Below are 14,605 nucleotides of genomic sequence, written 5' to 3' on the forward strand. Positions count from 1 at the left end.
ACAAAAATGCTCAATTTTATTTTATTTTACAATTTTTTGCATTCATGAGGAAAAAGCTTTGTTATGGATGTGACAGATGTGAAATTGCCACTTGGGTGACTTTGGTAAATCAAATATAATTATTTGAACAGAGACATTTTTGAGTGTAATAGCACTAACATATTGTTGCTGTATAAATAAATTGGCAGGATGATTTTGTTTTGTATGCATTATAAGAAAATAAACAATAATTTAAGATTTTACCACAGTTCAGTCCTAAATCAATGCCTCTTTTTCCTAAAATTATTTATGTTTACAACCCACATTATTAATTCGTTTTGAATTTAGACAAGATTTAGTCCTAAAATGGAAACGGTTTCAACTGGTTTTGTAAGCATGACATTTTTTTCCACTATGAAACTTTCAAACATGTAGAGTGTTATAGGAGTAGCCTGAAAGGAAGTTCTTTAGTGGTTTAACCTCAGCTCAGATGTGTTTCCGCTCAGAGTAAGAGAGGTTTGAATGATCAGTTTATTCATGTGGATCAGACAACTTACATTGCAAACATCAAACATGCTTAAGTTGTGTAATATGAAAATAATTAAATATTTTGATGTTGTTAAATGTCATATTGTTAGTGTTTCATACCTTGTGCCTTTGAATTTGAGAAAGAAAGCCTGAGAGACAAAAACAGGACTGGTTTTAAAAAATGACACTTTTAGAAATAGCACTCAGGCCACAGCAAAACCTCCTCTAAACTATGGACACAGACACTGTTTGTCTTTGGTTTTCAAGTGACTGAAGGGAGGAAACATGTTACTCTTGACTATTTTGTTGAAAGTAAAGGATTAAATATTATGCAGGGTTTTAAAATAATAAATATAGAACCATATTATTTGTTTATTCACTTTTTAAAGGGATATTTTACCCAAAACTCTCTCTGTTTAGTGGTTTTATTAGTTTCTTTATTCGGTTGCACACATTTTTTTTTAATTAAGCTGAAAACCAGTACCCATGGTAATAAAACCATAGTAAGAAATAACAAATACTGTGGAGGTCAGTGGTAACAGAATTTACAGTTTTGGGTGAACTTTCCCTCTAATGTCAAGCCTATCTTCATAGTGATCTCAGAAAAAAATTCTGAATGATTTACAAGTAACAAAACATTATAAAAGGCGACGCAGTGGCGCAGTCGGTAGTGCTGTTGCCTCACAGCAAGAAAGTCGCTGGTTCGAGCCTCGGCTGGGTCAGTTGGCATTTCTGTGTGGTGTTTGCATGTTCTCCGCGTTCGCGTGGGTTTCCTCCGGGTGCTCCGGTTTCCCCCACAGTCCAAAGACATGCGGTGCAGGTGAATTGGGTAGGCTAAATTGTCTGTAGTGTACGAGTGTGTACAAGTGGGTATACATGATTCCCAGAGATGGGTTGCAGCCGGAAGGGCATCCACTGTGAAAACAGGTGCTGGATAAGTTGACGGTTCATTCCGCTGTGGTGACCTCGGCACTGAGCCGAAATGAAAATGAATGTATTGTAAGGCGTGAGATATCACAAATACTTTGATGTCTTTGACAATTCAAACATGAGCCAAAAATAGAGACAATTGGCTTCACAACCCAGCAGGTGGGAATGCGGGAAAGAACCAGTTACCGCTACATTTGCATTTGAATCCGCTGAAACTCGAATTCAACCACCCCAACTCACACATATGGTCATTTCAAAGTCTGAATGTTCTAAATTAACCCAAGTGACTTTATCTATCATGTTTGATATCATTTGAAATGTCTCAGTGCGACTGGTACAATGGTCTCATTCTCTCAGAAATAGACATAATCAAAACAATAAATATATAACTTCAGGCATCTTTTGAACCACTGTGAAGGGTGTGACTTTACCACAGGCAGCACTAAATGCAAATGCCTTTTGTTATGCACACACCCGATTTCTCTGAGCGACATGAACACCCGAATGAACGGATGTAATAGTTACTAGTGAAGACAAAAGGTTCAAACATTTATCTAAATTATATATTGATATAATCTTCTTAATGTTTTATGATTGGAGTCAGATAAAACTTAAGATAAATATATTAATATTCTAAACCACCTCATGCTAAAATTGGAGTCAGATATGAGTTAAATTTAAGGTAAATCAACATTGTGCATTGGTAAGACCGAACAGGCACTGAACCTTCATCCACCAGTGGACACCGGCATTGGGCCAACTGGTTGAACCTTTGTCATGTTCACCAGCGAACAACCACCAGATGTCGCTGGTAAACACACACACACTTAGAACTACACTTTTCCTCGGCCAACTGAAGGAGTTAATGTGTGGCTTGAAAAGTGTGTGTTAATCAGTCTCTAAAGTCCTCAGGTGTGAATGTAAATCAAGCTAAATGAGAAAGCAGGTGTGTGGGCGAAGAGCATGTATGAAGTTGTAGTCCAGGAAAAGTGTAGTTCTAAGTGTGTGTGTGTTTACCAGCGACATCTGGTGGTTGTTCGCTGGTGAACAAGACAACCTTATAGTATGAATGAAATAGGAACACACTGAAAATAAAGGAAACAAATCTCAGTGCATATATGCAGCTGTCACAATACTATATCCACTATATTCATGAAATTAACTATCCAAAAAAAACAAAAAAACATGGGATATTTATGAGAGCTTTAATGCCAGATGCCTAATGCTAAAACACGAAAACTACATGAAGTATTTATCATAGCAGAAGAAATATGTAAATATGTTTTGGATGAACTTAAGTGTTAAATGAAGACAACTCATATTTTATATTCCCACAGAATATTTGACCAACTCCCTCTGTCTCATCCATGTTAGCCATCCTTGTGTTTCTCCTGGTAAGCTACACAAACTAGCCTACATACAATGCGCCAACATGTTTTTAAAAAGCAGCACATTTGCACATTGAAAAAAACTTAATCAAAAAGGCTTTCGATTTGAGTAATGACAAATGATGACACACAACCCAACACAAGGCTGATTAAAAATGTAAAGAGCAGAAATTACATATATTTACTTAAAAATGTAATGAGTATAAGTAATAAGTCCATTCATTTTATTTTCGGCTTAGTACCTTTATTGATCCAGGGTCGCACACTCACACACTACAGACAATTTAGCCTACCCAATTCACCTGTACCGCATGTCTTTGGACTGTGGGGGAAACCGGAGCACCCGAAGGAAACCCACGTAAACGCAGGGAAAACATGCAAACTTAACACAGAAACACAAACTGACCCAGCCGAGGCTCGAACCAGCGACCTTCTTGCTGTGAGGCGACAGCACCTAAGTAAAAAGTTAAGACAAAAAATAGTGAAGTGCTGTTCCTGAAAAAAAAAAATTTAAGTACATGAATTAATTATTTGTTCTTTGTTATTTCCCATCAATGTCTTCGGTGCAGCAAGATGATATTACAGCAAACAAGCAAAACTTCAGTGCACAGGACCAATTCTGTATATTTCCTATTAAAAAAAAAAGATACAGTCAGTTCTTAATATGGCTGCTCAAATACTTTCAAATAATCAAAGAAATTTCAGAACTATGCCTATTTGTTTAATAATATAATAAGCATTTGACTGTATATTAATATCTGCATATGGACCAAAGATAAATAAATAAACACAAATTTTAGGCATTTTAACTAAATGTTGATTTATCATACTTTGTAAAACAAGAGGGCGTGCTTCAAGTCTATGAATAGTTTAACAAACCTATTTACAAAATCTATGATCCAATAACACTGCAAGACTGAATAAAATGATTTGTAACTAATATAAATGCAATCTAATAGAGAGAAAAAAATTATATATCAAATATATCTATTTAAATCGGTGGGCCTGACAGGGTTGAATACTATAGCAACCAGCATTGCTGTATACTTGGACAGGGACATGTGTAATAAACTGAAGAGAATTAGTTTTCATTTAAGTTGAATTACACTCTGCTTTCTGCATGATAGGCTGGATATGTAATGTATTGTAATGTGTATTTATATAGCGCATTTATTGTGTATGGCAATACACCCAAAGCGCTTCACAATCATGAGAGGAGGTCTCTCCACATCACCACCAGTGTGCATCGTCCACTTGGATGATGCGACGGCAGCCACAGGACAATGGCACCAGTGCGCTCACCACACACCAGCTATTGGTGGAGTGGAGAGACAGTGATAGAGCCAATTCAGTGGAAGGGGATAATTGGGAGGCCATGATCGTAAGGGCCGATAGAGGGACTTTGGCCAGGACACCGGGGTTAAACCCCTACTCTTTCACGAGAAGTGCCATGGGATTTTTAATGACCACAGAGAGTCAGGACCTTGGTTTAACGTCTCATCTGTAAGACGGCGCCCACTGACAGTGTAGTGTCCCCTTCACTTTTACTGGGGCATTAGGACTCACACAGACCACAGGTTGAGTGCCCCCAGCTGGACTCACCAACACCACTTCCAACAGCAACCTAGTGTTCCCTAGTGGTCTCCCATCCAGGTACTGACCAGGCTCAGCCCTGCATAGCTTCAGTGAGTAACCGGTCTTGGGCTGCAGGGTGACATGGCTGTGGCATGTGCCACAATCTGAAATATTGTTATGTCTTTTTTTCCTGTTCATCTAAGTCCTGCTATAGCCACTCCTCATTTTATTTGGGCTTGGAACCGGAACATGGAATTTCAAATAAACTCCTGTGGCTGAGTTCTGAAACACAAACATCATATGTGTTTAGTTAGTGTGATCTACTCATGACATTTACTTCTTGCTACTGTTAAATCTGAATAAACTGAACTTACAGTAAAGAGAGAAATAATTCCAATACATACAGCAAACATTATTGCAGTCCTCTTTGGTCTTGGTTTTGTTCCTTGGTTTGTACTTTCTCTTACTTGTTTTTCTGAATCGACAAAAATGAATAGGAAAAACTATATGAAAACATACATGCACCCATTCCTAGAGCAAAATATTAATGCGGGGCAAAGATTAATCGCAACCAAAATAAAAGTTGTGTGTGTACTGTATATATGTATTATAAAAATATAAATGCAAACATGCATGCATATGATACAGATTCTAAATATATTCAAATATTTATGCAATAAAAATGTTTTTACACACCTTTGACAATAAGATTGAAACTCTTTAATATTGATTGTCTTATAATATAGCACGTGTATCTTCCTTTATCACTGTGTTGAAGATTGTTGAGTTTGAGCGAGAAGTTTCCATTCTTATATTCATCAGGGAAGGTTTCAGCTCTGTTCTTATATTCTTGATTTTGTCCCTCTACTGAAACTTGTCCATTAATAATGTCGTACACGTTCAGATTATTGTGTCTCCAGCACATTATGATGTCTTGAACTGTGAGCTCAGGTTGTCTAGTAGAGCATTCGATAACACTTGAGTCACCAATAAAACCCACAATGCTCTCCTGCAGAGACACTAAAAAGAGAAAAGTTTATTATATAAAAAGAACTAATAAGGCATTTTCTAACTTGACTGTTAAACTTGTGCTCACTTTCAGTCATCAGCAACATCAGCTGGAATAATAATAATTCCTTACATTAATATAGCACTTTTCTGGGCACTCAAAGCGCTTTACACATGGGAGGAACTTCCTCATTTACCACCAGTGTGCAGTATCCACCTGGATGACGCAACGGCAGCCATTTTGCGCCAGACCGCACAACACACACCAGCTGATTGGTAGAGAGGAGACAGAGTGATTAAGTCAATTATGATATAGGGATGGTTAGGAGGCCATGATGGACAGAGGCCAGTGGGCAGATTTGGCCAGTATGCCGGCGTTAAACCCCTACTCTTTTTCGAAGGACATCCTGGGATTTTTAACGACCACAGAGAGTCAGGACCTCGGTTTAACGTCTCATCCAAAAGACGGCGCTCACTGAGCAGTATAGAGTCCCTGTCACTATTGACCTTATTCTAAAATGCGGAAGTGCGCCTGTTTTCGCGATTGTCTTAGAACTTCCGTTTCAGTCACCTATGGGAGAAATGACTAGGAATAATAAACGGCAAAAACGGTCAAACTACTTGCTCTACAAACAAATGTTTGCATGACTATAAAGACCAAGTAGAATAATAAAACAAGGAAAAAGATTCAAATGGCAGCGCCCACTCGTCTGCGGAGAATAAGGTCAATACTGGGGTGTTAGGACCCACACAGACTGCAGGTTGGGCACCCCCTGCTGGCCTCACTAACACCACTTCCGGCAGCAACCTAGCTTTCCCATGTGGTCTCCCATCCAGGTACTAACCGGGCACAGCCCTGCTTAGCTTCAGTGGGCGACCATGTAGAGGTCTGCACTCCCGTGGCTGCCCGCGGGCGCCGCGGGACCCGACCAGATTTCTGCGGCGCGGGAACAAACTTCCGAATAAATCGCAGGAGCGGTCGGTAACGGGTTTAATTTGGGACGGGAGCGGGCTGTCTAGTAATATCGCAGATATTGCTATGCGAATGAGAGAGAGAGAGAGAGAGAGCTTTGCCTGTGTGTGTGCTTGGTGCTTGTGTGTGTGTATGTTAGTGCGCGCGCGCGAATGAGAGAGAGAGAGAGAGAAAGAGAGAGAGAGAGAGAGAGAGAGAGCTTTCCCAGATAGCAAAATACACTCGGGCTAGTTCCGGCTAGATTCTCGCCTGCCTGAGACTTACCACTCGGCCTGGCTCTGGCTGCCGGACTCGGGCCAGATGCTTGTGGGCTCACACCTGTGTGTCTGCTTGGTGCTTGTTTGTGCGTTTGTGCGCGCGTATGAGAGAGAGAGAGCTGTCTGTGGCCCCGTTTACACTAGTGCGTTTTAGTTTTAAAACGGCGTTTTAGAATGAAAACGATCCGCGTCCACACTCGCGTTTTACCCAGCGTTTCTGAACTGCTCTCCGTCCACACCAAAACGCTGAAAACGCACATCACGTGACCACACACACACACTTTGGCAATCGCTGGAGCCCATCTACCCAGATGAGAGCTCTGCTAGTCGGACTTCTCATCAAGCATCTCCCGCTGGATCTAATCTCACTATATTTATTAAACGTGATATTTCATTCATCTTGTTGTCTTTATCTAACGACATATTCCCTGACTTTGGTCATTGGAATATATTACTTGTTCTCAGGTAACGTGTTTTGGCTGAGCGCAAAGATAAGTTAATGATTAATGTAAGCACGTAGCCTACATTCTGTATATTGACTGATCGCTTGCCTTTATTTCCTATAATGTATAAACTTATTGTATGTTATACTTTTATAATGGCCATTATCGATTATTAAAACTGATATTCAGCAAAAGAGAGGGTGTGTTTCGCATTTTCACTGAAATTGAAAGGAGGCAGTTGTTATCGGCTCCGTTTTGTTATAAATATGCACACAGTGAAGATGACGCTCATGCAGCACGACGCCTCAACATTTCTGCGGTCTGTTTAGTTGTTAATATTAAAATAAAAATAGGCAGTTCCTTATATCAAGTTTACATTTTATTGTTGAGAAAGTGAAACAATGTAGCCAAGGTGATGTGAATGAAGTTATAAAGTACACTGTTCCCTGTGAAGATTGACGCGTGTCCTCGGTATGTTTTCCATATCAAACTGAGAAGAAGAGATGCAGCCTTGATCAAACTTGCGAAGTCTGAACTTACACGGAGAAGATTCAGGACTGAACTGTGTGTTAGGCTACTTAATATTGAGGAAAAGCCCCAATCAGAGAGGCGAATGTCTGCAGCCCCACCTCCGTTTTCAGATGTCTCCGTCTTTCCCCATCCACACTGAGACGGAGCAGCAGCGTTTTAGAATGAAAACGGCCTCTCCAGCGTTTTCGAAACGCTCCGTTTTCGGCGCTCGAGAACTCCGGCGTAGTGTGGACGGATGGCGTAACCGTAGCAAAACTTATGCGTTTTCAAACTAAAACGCGCAGATCTCTACGACCATGTAAGCGCTGCAGAGAGCTAGCTGCCGGAATAAGACCAATATGTCTTGCCTGTTAATAAAAAACGTTGTAAGCAATATTTGGCGATACATATCATACGGTCCTTACAGTGAAACATATGAAAACATATAAAAGAGTATTGCTCAACTCTAAATACATTGCTTGCTGTTTAAATTGCAATTGTTTAGGCAATTAACAAAATTATTTTTTATTTATAAATGTAAACTAAGGCATTTTTATAGAGACAGTTTATAGACAATTAAAGACTAAAGTTGTTATTGCGTTACACTGTTTATTGCACCCTCTTTTTTAGCTCATTTCTCTCTTTTTTTAAAGGTTATAATACTTAATTAACAATATGGACTATTTTATTGAAAAATGAATTGTTTTGTTATTTTGGCTTCAGGGCCCTGTTTCAGAAAGGAGGTTAAGTGAAAACGGAGTATGTGAACCCTGAAATGAGAGAAACTCTAGGTTTTCCATTTCAAAATGACAGGTTTGTCGAACTCGAGAAAGCAGGGTAAGTCAAGCCTGTTTCTGAAAGAGAGGTAACTTACTCTGTGAACCTAACCTGGTCTGGAGCTGGTTTTATTCTCTAAACTTTGAGTTTCTGACGGTCTCCTCCCCTTTTTTAAAGACGAAGCAGTATTTTCAATGCAATCTCATGGCAATTCACAAAGAAACGTAAGTATTTTACGTTTGGTCAGTTTAGTGGCTAATTCGTATGAATTCATACGATCTAATTTGTACAATTTAGTACGATTTGCTTTTTGGTGGGGTAAGGTGCCACGCCTTCTTTTTAAAATCGTACATTTTTGTATGACTGAACTCGTACAAATTCGTACGAATTAGCCACTAAACTGACAAAACGTAAATAACTTACGTTTCCTCGTGAGATCGGGCTGGTGTTTCTCACCTTAGCCTTACGTTTCCACTCACCTATTTTATTGTTTGATTTGGAGATGCGCATAAAAAAACGATTGATGGAAATGTCATGATGCACATAACTTTTGTAAATAGACATAAAATCATGCGCATAACTAAGTAGGATAAACTTTCATTCAATAAGAAAATATGTACATAAACTACGATGGAAACACTTTTACCGAACAAATTCCAGGATGTGTATTAAAAAAGAGATCGTACATCAGGTGCGTACATCAGGTGCATTCGACATGAAGCACGCTACAGCCGGCAATCAACGAGATTAGCCAAGCACAGGTAAGGGCGGAGTTGAAAACGGAGCTGTCAAGCCAGACACTTCAGGGCTCAAAGTTGCCAAAGTCATGATGACCGATCACAAGGTGTCATCATTATTTTTTTTTTATAACAACAAAAGATTTACAGTACAAATAAAAACAGAACACAGTCTCTACAAACTAGTACATTTTTAAACAATAAGAGAATTATAAATTAAATATCAATTGTATGAAAGAAATAAGGGGAAATGAAAGGATAATATAAACATAAAAATGAATAGGCCTATTAAATGCAAAGCAATAAGCACAAATTTTAGGAGTTTAAACATCACTCTTTAGGCTAATACTTCTTGTTTGAATATGGGTTAACATTTATTTACATTTATAGATAAAACTTCATTCATTCATTCATTCATTTTCTTTTCGGCTTAAGTCCCTTTATTAATCTGGGGTCGCCACTGCAGAATGAAACACCAACTATCTAATCCAGCATATGTTTTACACAGCAGATGCCCTTCCAGCTGCAACCCATCTCTGGGAAACATCCATACACACTCATTTACAATGGACAATTTAGCTTACCCAATTCACCTGTACCGCATCCGCATGTCTCTGGACTGTTGGAGAAACCTGAGGAAACCCACGAGAACGCGGGGAGAACATGCAAACTCCACACAGAAACACCATATGACCCAGCCAAGACTCAAACCAGCGACCTTCTTGCTGTGAGATATTTGATGGGTTGCAAATATCAAAATCAAAGCTCTGACGTTTGCTTGCAAATCAACTTCTGGCTTTGCTCCTTTTTATCTGCTCTCACTTCTGCAGATTTATGTGCCCTCCAGAAACTTGCGTTCTGTGAATAAACGTCGCCTCGTGGTTCCATCCCAAAGAGGGAAGAAATCACTTTCCCAAACTTTCGCATTCAATCTGCCCAGTTGGTGGAATGAACTCCCTAACTGCATTAGAACGGCAGAGTCACTCGCTGTCTTCAAGAAACGACTAAAAACTCAACTATTTAGTCTCCAATTTCCTTCCTAATCTGCAATTGCCTTTCCGGCTCCACCGCTAACTGTTCTACAAAATAAATAAATAATGTTTTGCTTCTTACACTTTACATACCTGAATCTTGCCTACAGCACTAATTCATTTTTGCTATTATAGTTGTGTAAATTGCTTCCTTGTATGAAGTGCCTAGAAGGATTTAAATCAAACTTCGCTTATCAACACATACATAAAACACGTGTATATACACCTATAAATTACTCGCATATACACCTATACTCCTGGATGTTCAAAACAGCACAGATGAAACTTGTGCATATACATATAAACTTGGCGCATGCATACACCCACATACATACGCGAATACATTTAAATTCAATCCTCACATAAACACCCACATTAACACACGCACATACATATAAACTTGCTGCTACAAACACACCTATACACATTTGCATATACATATATACTCAATTCTCGAATGAACACCCACAATTACACGCACATACATATAAACTTGCAGCATGCAAACACACCTATACACACTCACCTATATGTATAAACTCGATCCATGCATTTGCACCCATGAACTCTCACATATCAATGTAAACTTGATATGTGCATAAACACCCAGATAACACTCTTACAAACATACAAAATAAAATTCACAAACATGTACAGTTAGTTGTGTGTGTGTGTGTGTGTGTGTGTGTGTATATATATATATATATATATATATATATATATATATATATATATATATATGTGGGGGTGTGTGTGTGTGTGTGTGTGTGTGTGTGTGAGTGATTTCATATGTGTATATGTATGAATTCTCAGTGTAAAAGCAAGTTATTTCACTTAAAAAAGAAGTAGCTTAATTTCTACGTAAAAGTCCTTTGAGCACAAATGAACAAGATCGTTATTTGTCATGAATCAGGTTATTGCAAAGCTTATGAAATAGAAAGAATGTGATTAATAGAGGTAATAAATCTATTCAATTATGAACATATGTTATATAAAATATTAGTCTATATAAATAGACTATACAAAATAAGAAATATTTTTAAACCTTTTAATTTAATTGGATAATTACACAAATATAAATGGACAGATAGAACCCTTAAAGCAAGTTCAAGCTGAAAAGCAGCCAGAACTATAAAAACTGTATACTCAAACTAAATTCCTTTTTTCTATTGCAAATGTTAATGTAGCCCAAGCCCGGTTTGGATAATCGGGAGGACAGGGAGAATTCCCAGTGGGCCAGTCCGTTTTTTTTTGCCAGTGAGGGCCAGTGTCCCTAGCTGCTTGCACTCTCAGCTGTCACACTTTTTTTCATTTATTTATTTATTTGACCATAGCCTCATTCTTTTTCTTCATTATTTTGCTGCAGATCCGCTGTTTTTATTTATTTTCTCACAGCCCCATGAGCAAAATGCAGCCTGTAGGTTAATGATGAGGTAGCTCATCATTCATTCGACCCCAAACAGCGGCACCTTAGTGAATATAAGAATTTGAATAATTAATGTTAATGAATTAATTGTGGTGAATCAATGAATATTACACCTGCTCAATAAAAATCACGTTTCACTACATTAATAAATCTGACTTAACTTGATCAGAAATCTAAAAAGGGGAGAAAAAGATTAAGCCATCAATAGAAAGTAATACTGTGGTTAAGAGTCTTTCAGAATATAGTGCAATACTTACTTTACAAACGTTCTGACACAACAGCTCCCTTGTGGTCCAGTGGTCATCATGTTGCATTACGACGCCGCCAACATGAATTCTAACCTGATCTGAGTGATTTTTACATTATTTTTATTTTGTTGTTAGGACATATAATACTGTTTGGGTTACTTATATAGGTGTACATATTTTATTTATTTATTTATTTTGTGTGAACACCATTACAAAGGACTGGATATCTATAAAAAAATGTGCACAGAATATATATTCAGATATTGCACAGTGGGCCGGACTAAGGCTTGAAACTCTAGGGCTGAAAAGGAGTCCCACTCTAGCCCTGATGTGGCCTATACACTTCTTGTTTTGTTTTTTAATTATTATAATTGTTATGCTTTTAATATGTTTTTATAATTTGTATGTCATAATTGCAAGATTTTGGTATAATTTTGATTGTTAATTATGCAGCATATACAAAAAAAAAGAAAAGAAAAAAAAAACTCTGATTAAAAGTTTCTAACTGTACATATGTTTGTGAATTTTATTTTGTATGTTTGCAAGAGTGTTATTTGGGTGTTTATGCACACATCAAGTTTACATTGATATGTGAGAGTTCATGGGTGCACATGCATGGATCGAGTTTATATGTATATGCGAGTGTGTATAGGTGTGTTTGCATGCTGCAAGTTTATATGTATGTGCGTGTGTTAATCAGTGGCGTTTCGAGGGGGGGCTTAAGCCCCTGATGTATTGTCAAAAGCCCCTGATCCTTTGCAATATGTTGCACTTAAAGAAAAATATGATGTATAACATTTATTTTGTTTTCTAAGTACTGAATATTACTGCGCACATCACGCACATTCCACCTAATGCAGTGTTTGTGTCGGGTCAGCTGTTCAGCAGTACCTGTATCTACCGGCAGGTGGGAGTGGCACTGTTGTCAGATGATGTTTAAAAAAAATCCGCCACTGCACTTTATTTATTCATTATTTTGAAGAGCTGAAGCTGATGAGGTAATAATACAACTCTTTCACGAAACTAATTAGTTCTGACTACTGATGAAGCTTAACATTTGTTTCCACAGTATAAAATATGTGTAGTTTTGGTAAATAATAAAATAACTAATGGATAAAATGTGCATCATATATCAATGCATACATGTGAATTAGTCAGAAAAAGGTAAATTGTTTCTAGCTTTTCTATGATATCTAGGCATATTTATCTACATATGATATAGCCAGTGCCAGTCACATCTGTTTCTAATAGTTAAATCACAGTGAGCTCATGCATCTAGCATATTATTTTATTGCTTCTATTATAACATGCTATATCAGTTAGCACGGAATTATAAATCGAATTTATTCTTATGAAAATACCTGAAATGGCTGGATGATGACATACAGTTGAAGTCTTATTAGCCCTAGTTGAATTATTAGCCCTCCTGTTAATTTTTTTCCCTAATTTCTGTTTAACGAAGAGAAGATTCTTTCAACACATTTCTGAACATAATAGTTTTAATAACTAATTTCTAATACCTGATTTATTTTATCTTTGCCATGTTGACAGTAAATAATATTTGACTAGACATTTATCAAGACACTTCTATACAGCTTAAAGTGACATTTAAAGGCTTTAAAGGCAGGTTAGGGTAATTAAGCAAGTTATTGTATAATGATGGTTTGTTCTGTAGACTATCAGAAAAAAATTTAGCTTAAAGGGGCTAATAATTTTGACCCTAAAGGGATTTTTTAAATGTGTAAAACTGCTCTTATTCTAGCTGAAATAAAACAAAAAAGAATTTCTTCAAAAGAAAAAATATTATCAGACATACAGTGAAAATCTCCTTGCTCTGTTAAACATCATTTGGGAAATATTTAAAAAATAAAATAAAATTCAAAGGGGAACAATAATTCTGAAAATCAGTTAAAGCCTTTTTATGTTTATTCAGATCTAATTTTCATTAAACACAGCAATAGCTGGATACCCTTATCCATATTAAGGATTTCCTGGAATGATCTACTACTTTTATGAGGCATCTCTGGAATTTCTGCTCAATGAATGAATGAAACAGGCTACATGCATTTAAATTGCTACAATGCCCACATTACCTTATTTTGAGGAAAACTGAAAAAATCTCCTTCTAAAGAAATTTGAAGGAAACACATTTCTAGCATATAGATCTTTATTTTTCTTTTTTGTACTATTTTTGATAAAATTGTTATTATGTCAAAAAATAGTAGCCTATTGAATATCAATATTTAGCAAGGTATTGAATTTAAAAATTTCAGTATTTTGACAACACTACACCTTAGTTAATCACTCTGTCCAAATGAACATGTTTGTAGCTTTTTATTGCATTGGATAACTCACACTATAAAATAAATCATATTTTCAGATTTAAGGACATGCAGAAAATTACATTTTCAAAAAACAAATAGAAACTGCAAATCAGGAGAGGAGATAGGAGGCTCAAGAGGTATGATATGGCTCACAACAAACTAGTAAATGAGAAGTGGGATAATTTATCAATGTTTTTTTTTCCTTTTTGGTGTTACAAGTCACAAAGCTTCAAAAATGTATTGTTAAAATACTTTCAACTCAAAAACCCTATTTATTATTAAAACATTTATAAATATAAAAGTAGATTTTGGGGTGAATTTGAACAATGAATTTGTGGGTGTTTATGTGAGGATCAAGTTTATGTATTTGCGTGTGTATGTGGGTGTATGCATGCGTCAAGTTTGTATGTACATACAAGTTTCATCTGTGTTGTTTTGAATATCCAGTAGTATAGGTGTATATGCGAGTAA

General features: G+C 37.1%; 1 protein-coding gene across 7 annotated transcripts in view; it reads right to left on the reverse strand.

Moving 5' to 3' along the window:
• Positions 1-492: 492 nt before the first annotated feature.
• LOC100535347 (V-set domain-containing T-cell activation inhibitor 1-like) overlaps positions 493-14,605 on the reverse strand; it is an 82,218-nt gene continuing 68,105 nt past the window's right edge. For 2 of the 7 annotated variants that reach the window (XM_087304659.1, XM_087304658.1), the window contains 3 exons: positions 5,097-5,420; positions 4,805-4,875; positions 493-4,682 (listed from right to left, as the gene is read on the reverse strand). In XM_087304659.1, coding sequence (XP_087160785.1) covers positions 4,599-4,682; positions 4,805-4,875; positions 5,097-5,420 — 479 coding nt within the window. In that variant the 3' untranslated portion in view covers positions 493-4,598. The remainder of the gene's footprint in view (positions 4,683-4,804; positions 4,876-5,096; positions 5,421-14,605) is intronic. The other 5 variants (XR_015522256.1, XR_015522257.1, XR_015522253.1 and 2 more) reach the window with 5 other exon arrangements.

Source organism: Danio rerio, chromosome 22 (genome assembly GCF_052040795.2).
Source record: "Danio rerio strain M-AB ecotype USA chromosome 22, GRCz13ab, whole genome shotgun sequence".
Classification (NCBI taxonomy): domain Eukaryota; kingdom Metazoa; phylum Chordata; class Actinopteri; order Cypriniformes; family Danionidae; genus Danio; species Danio rerio.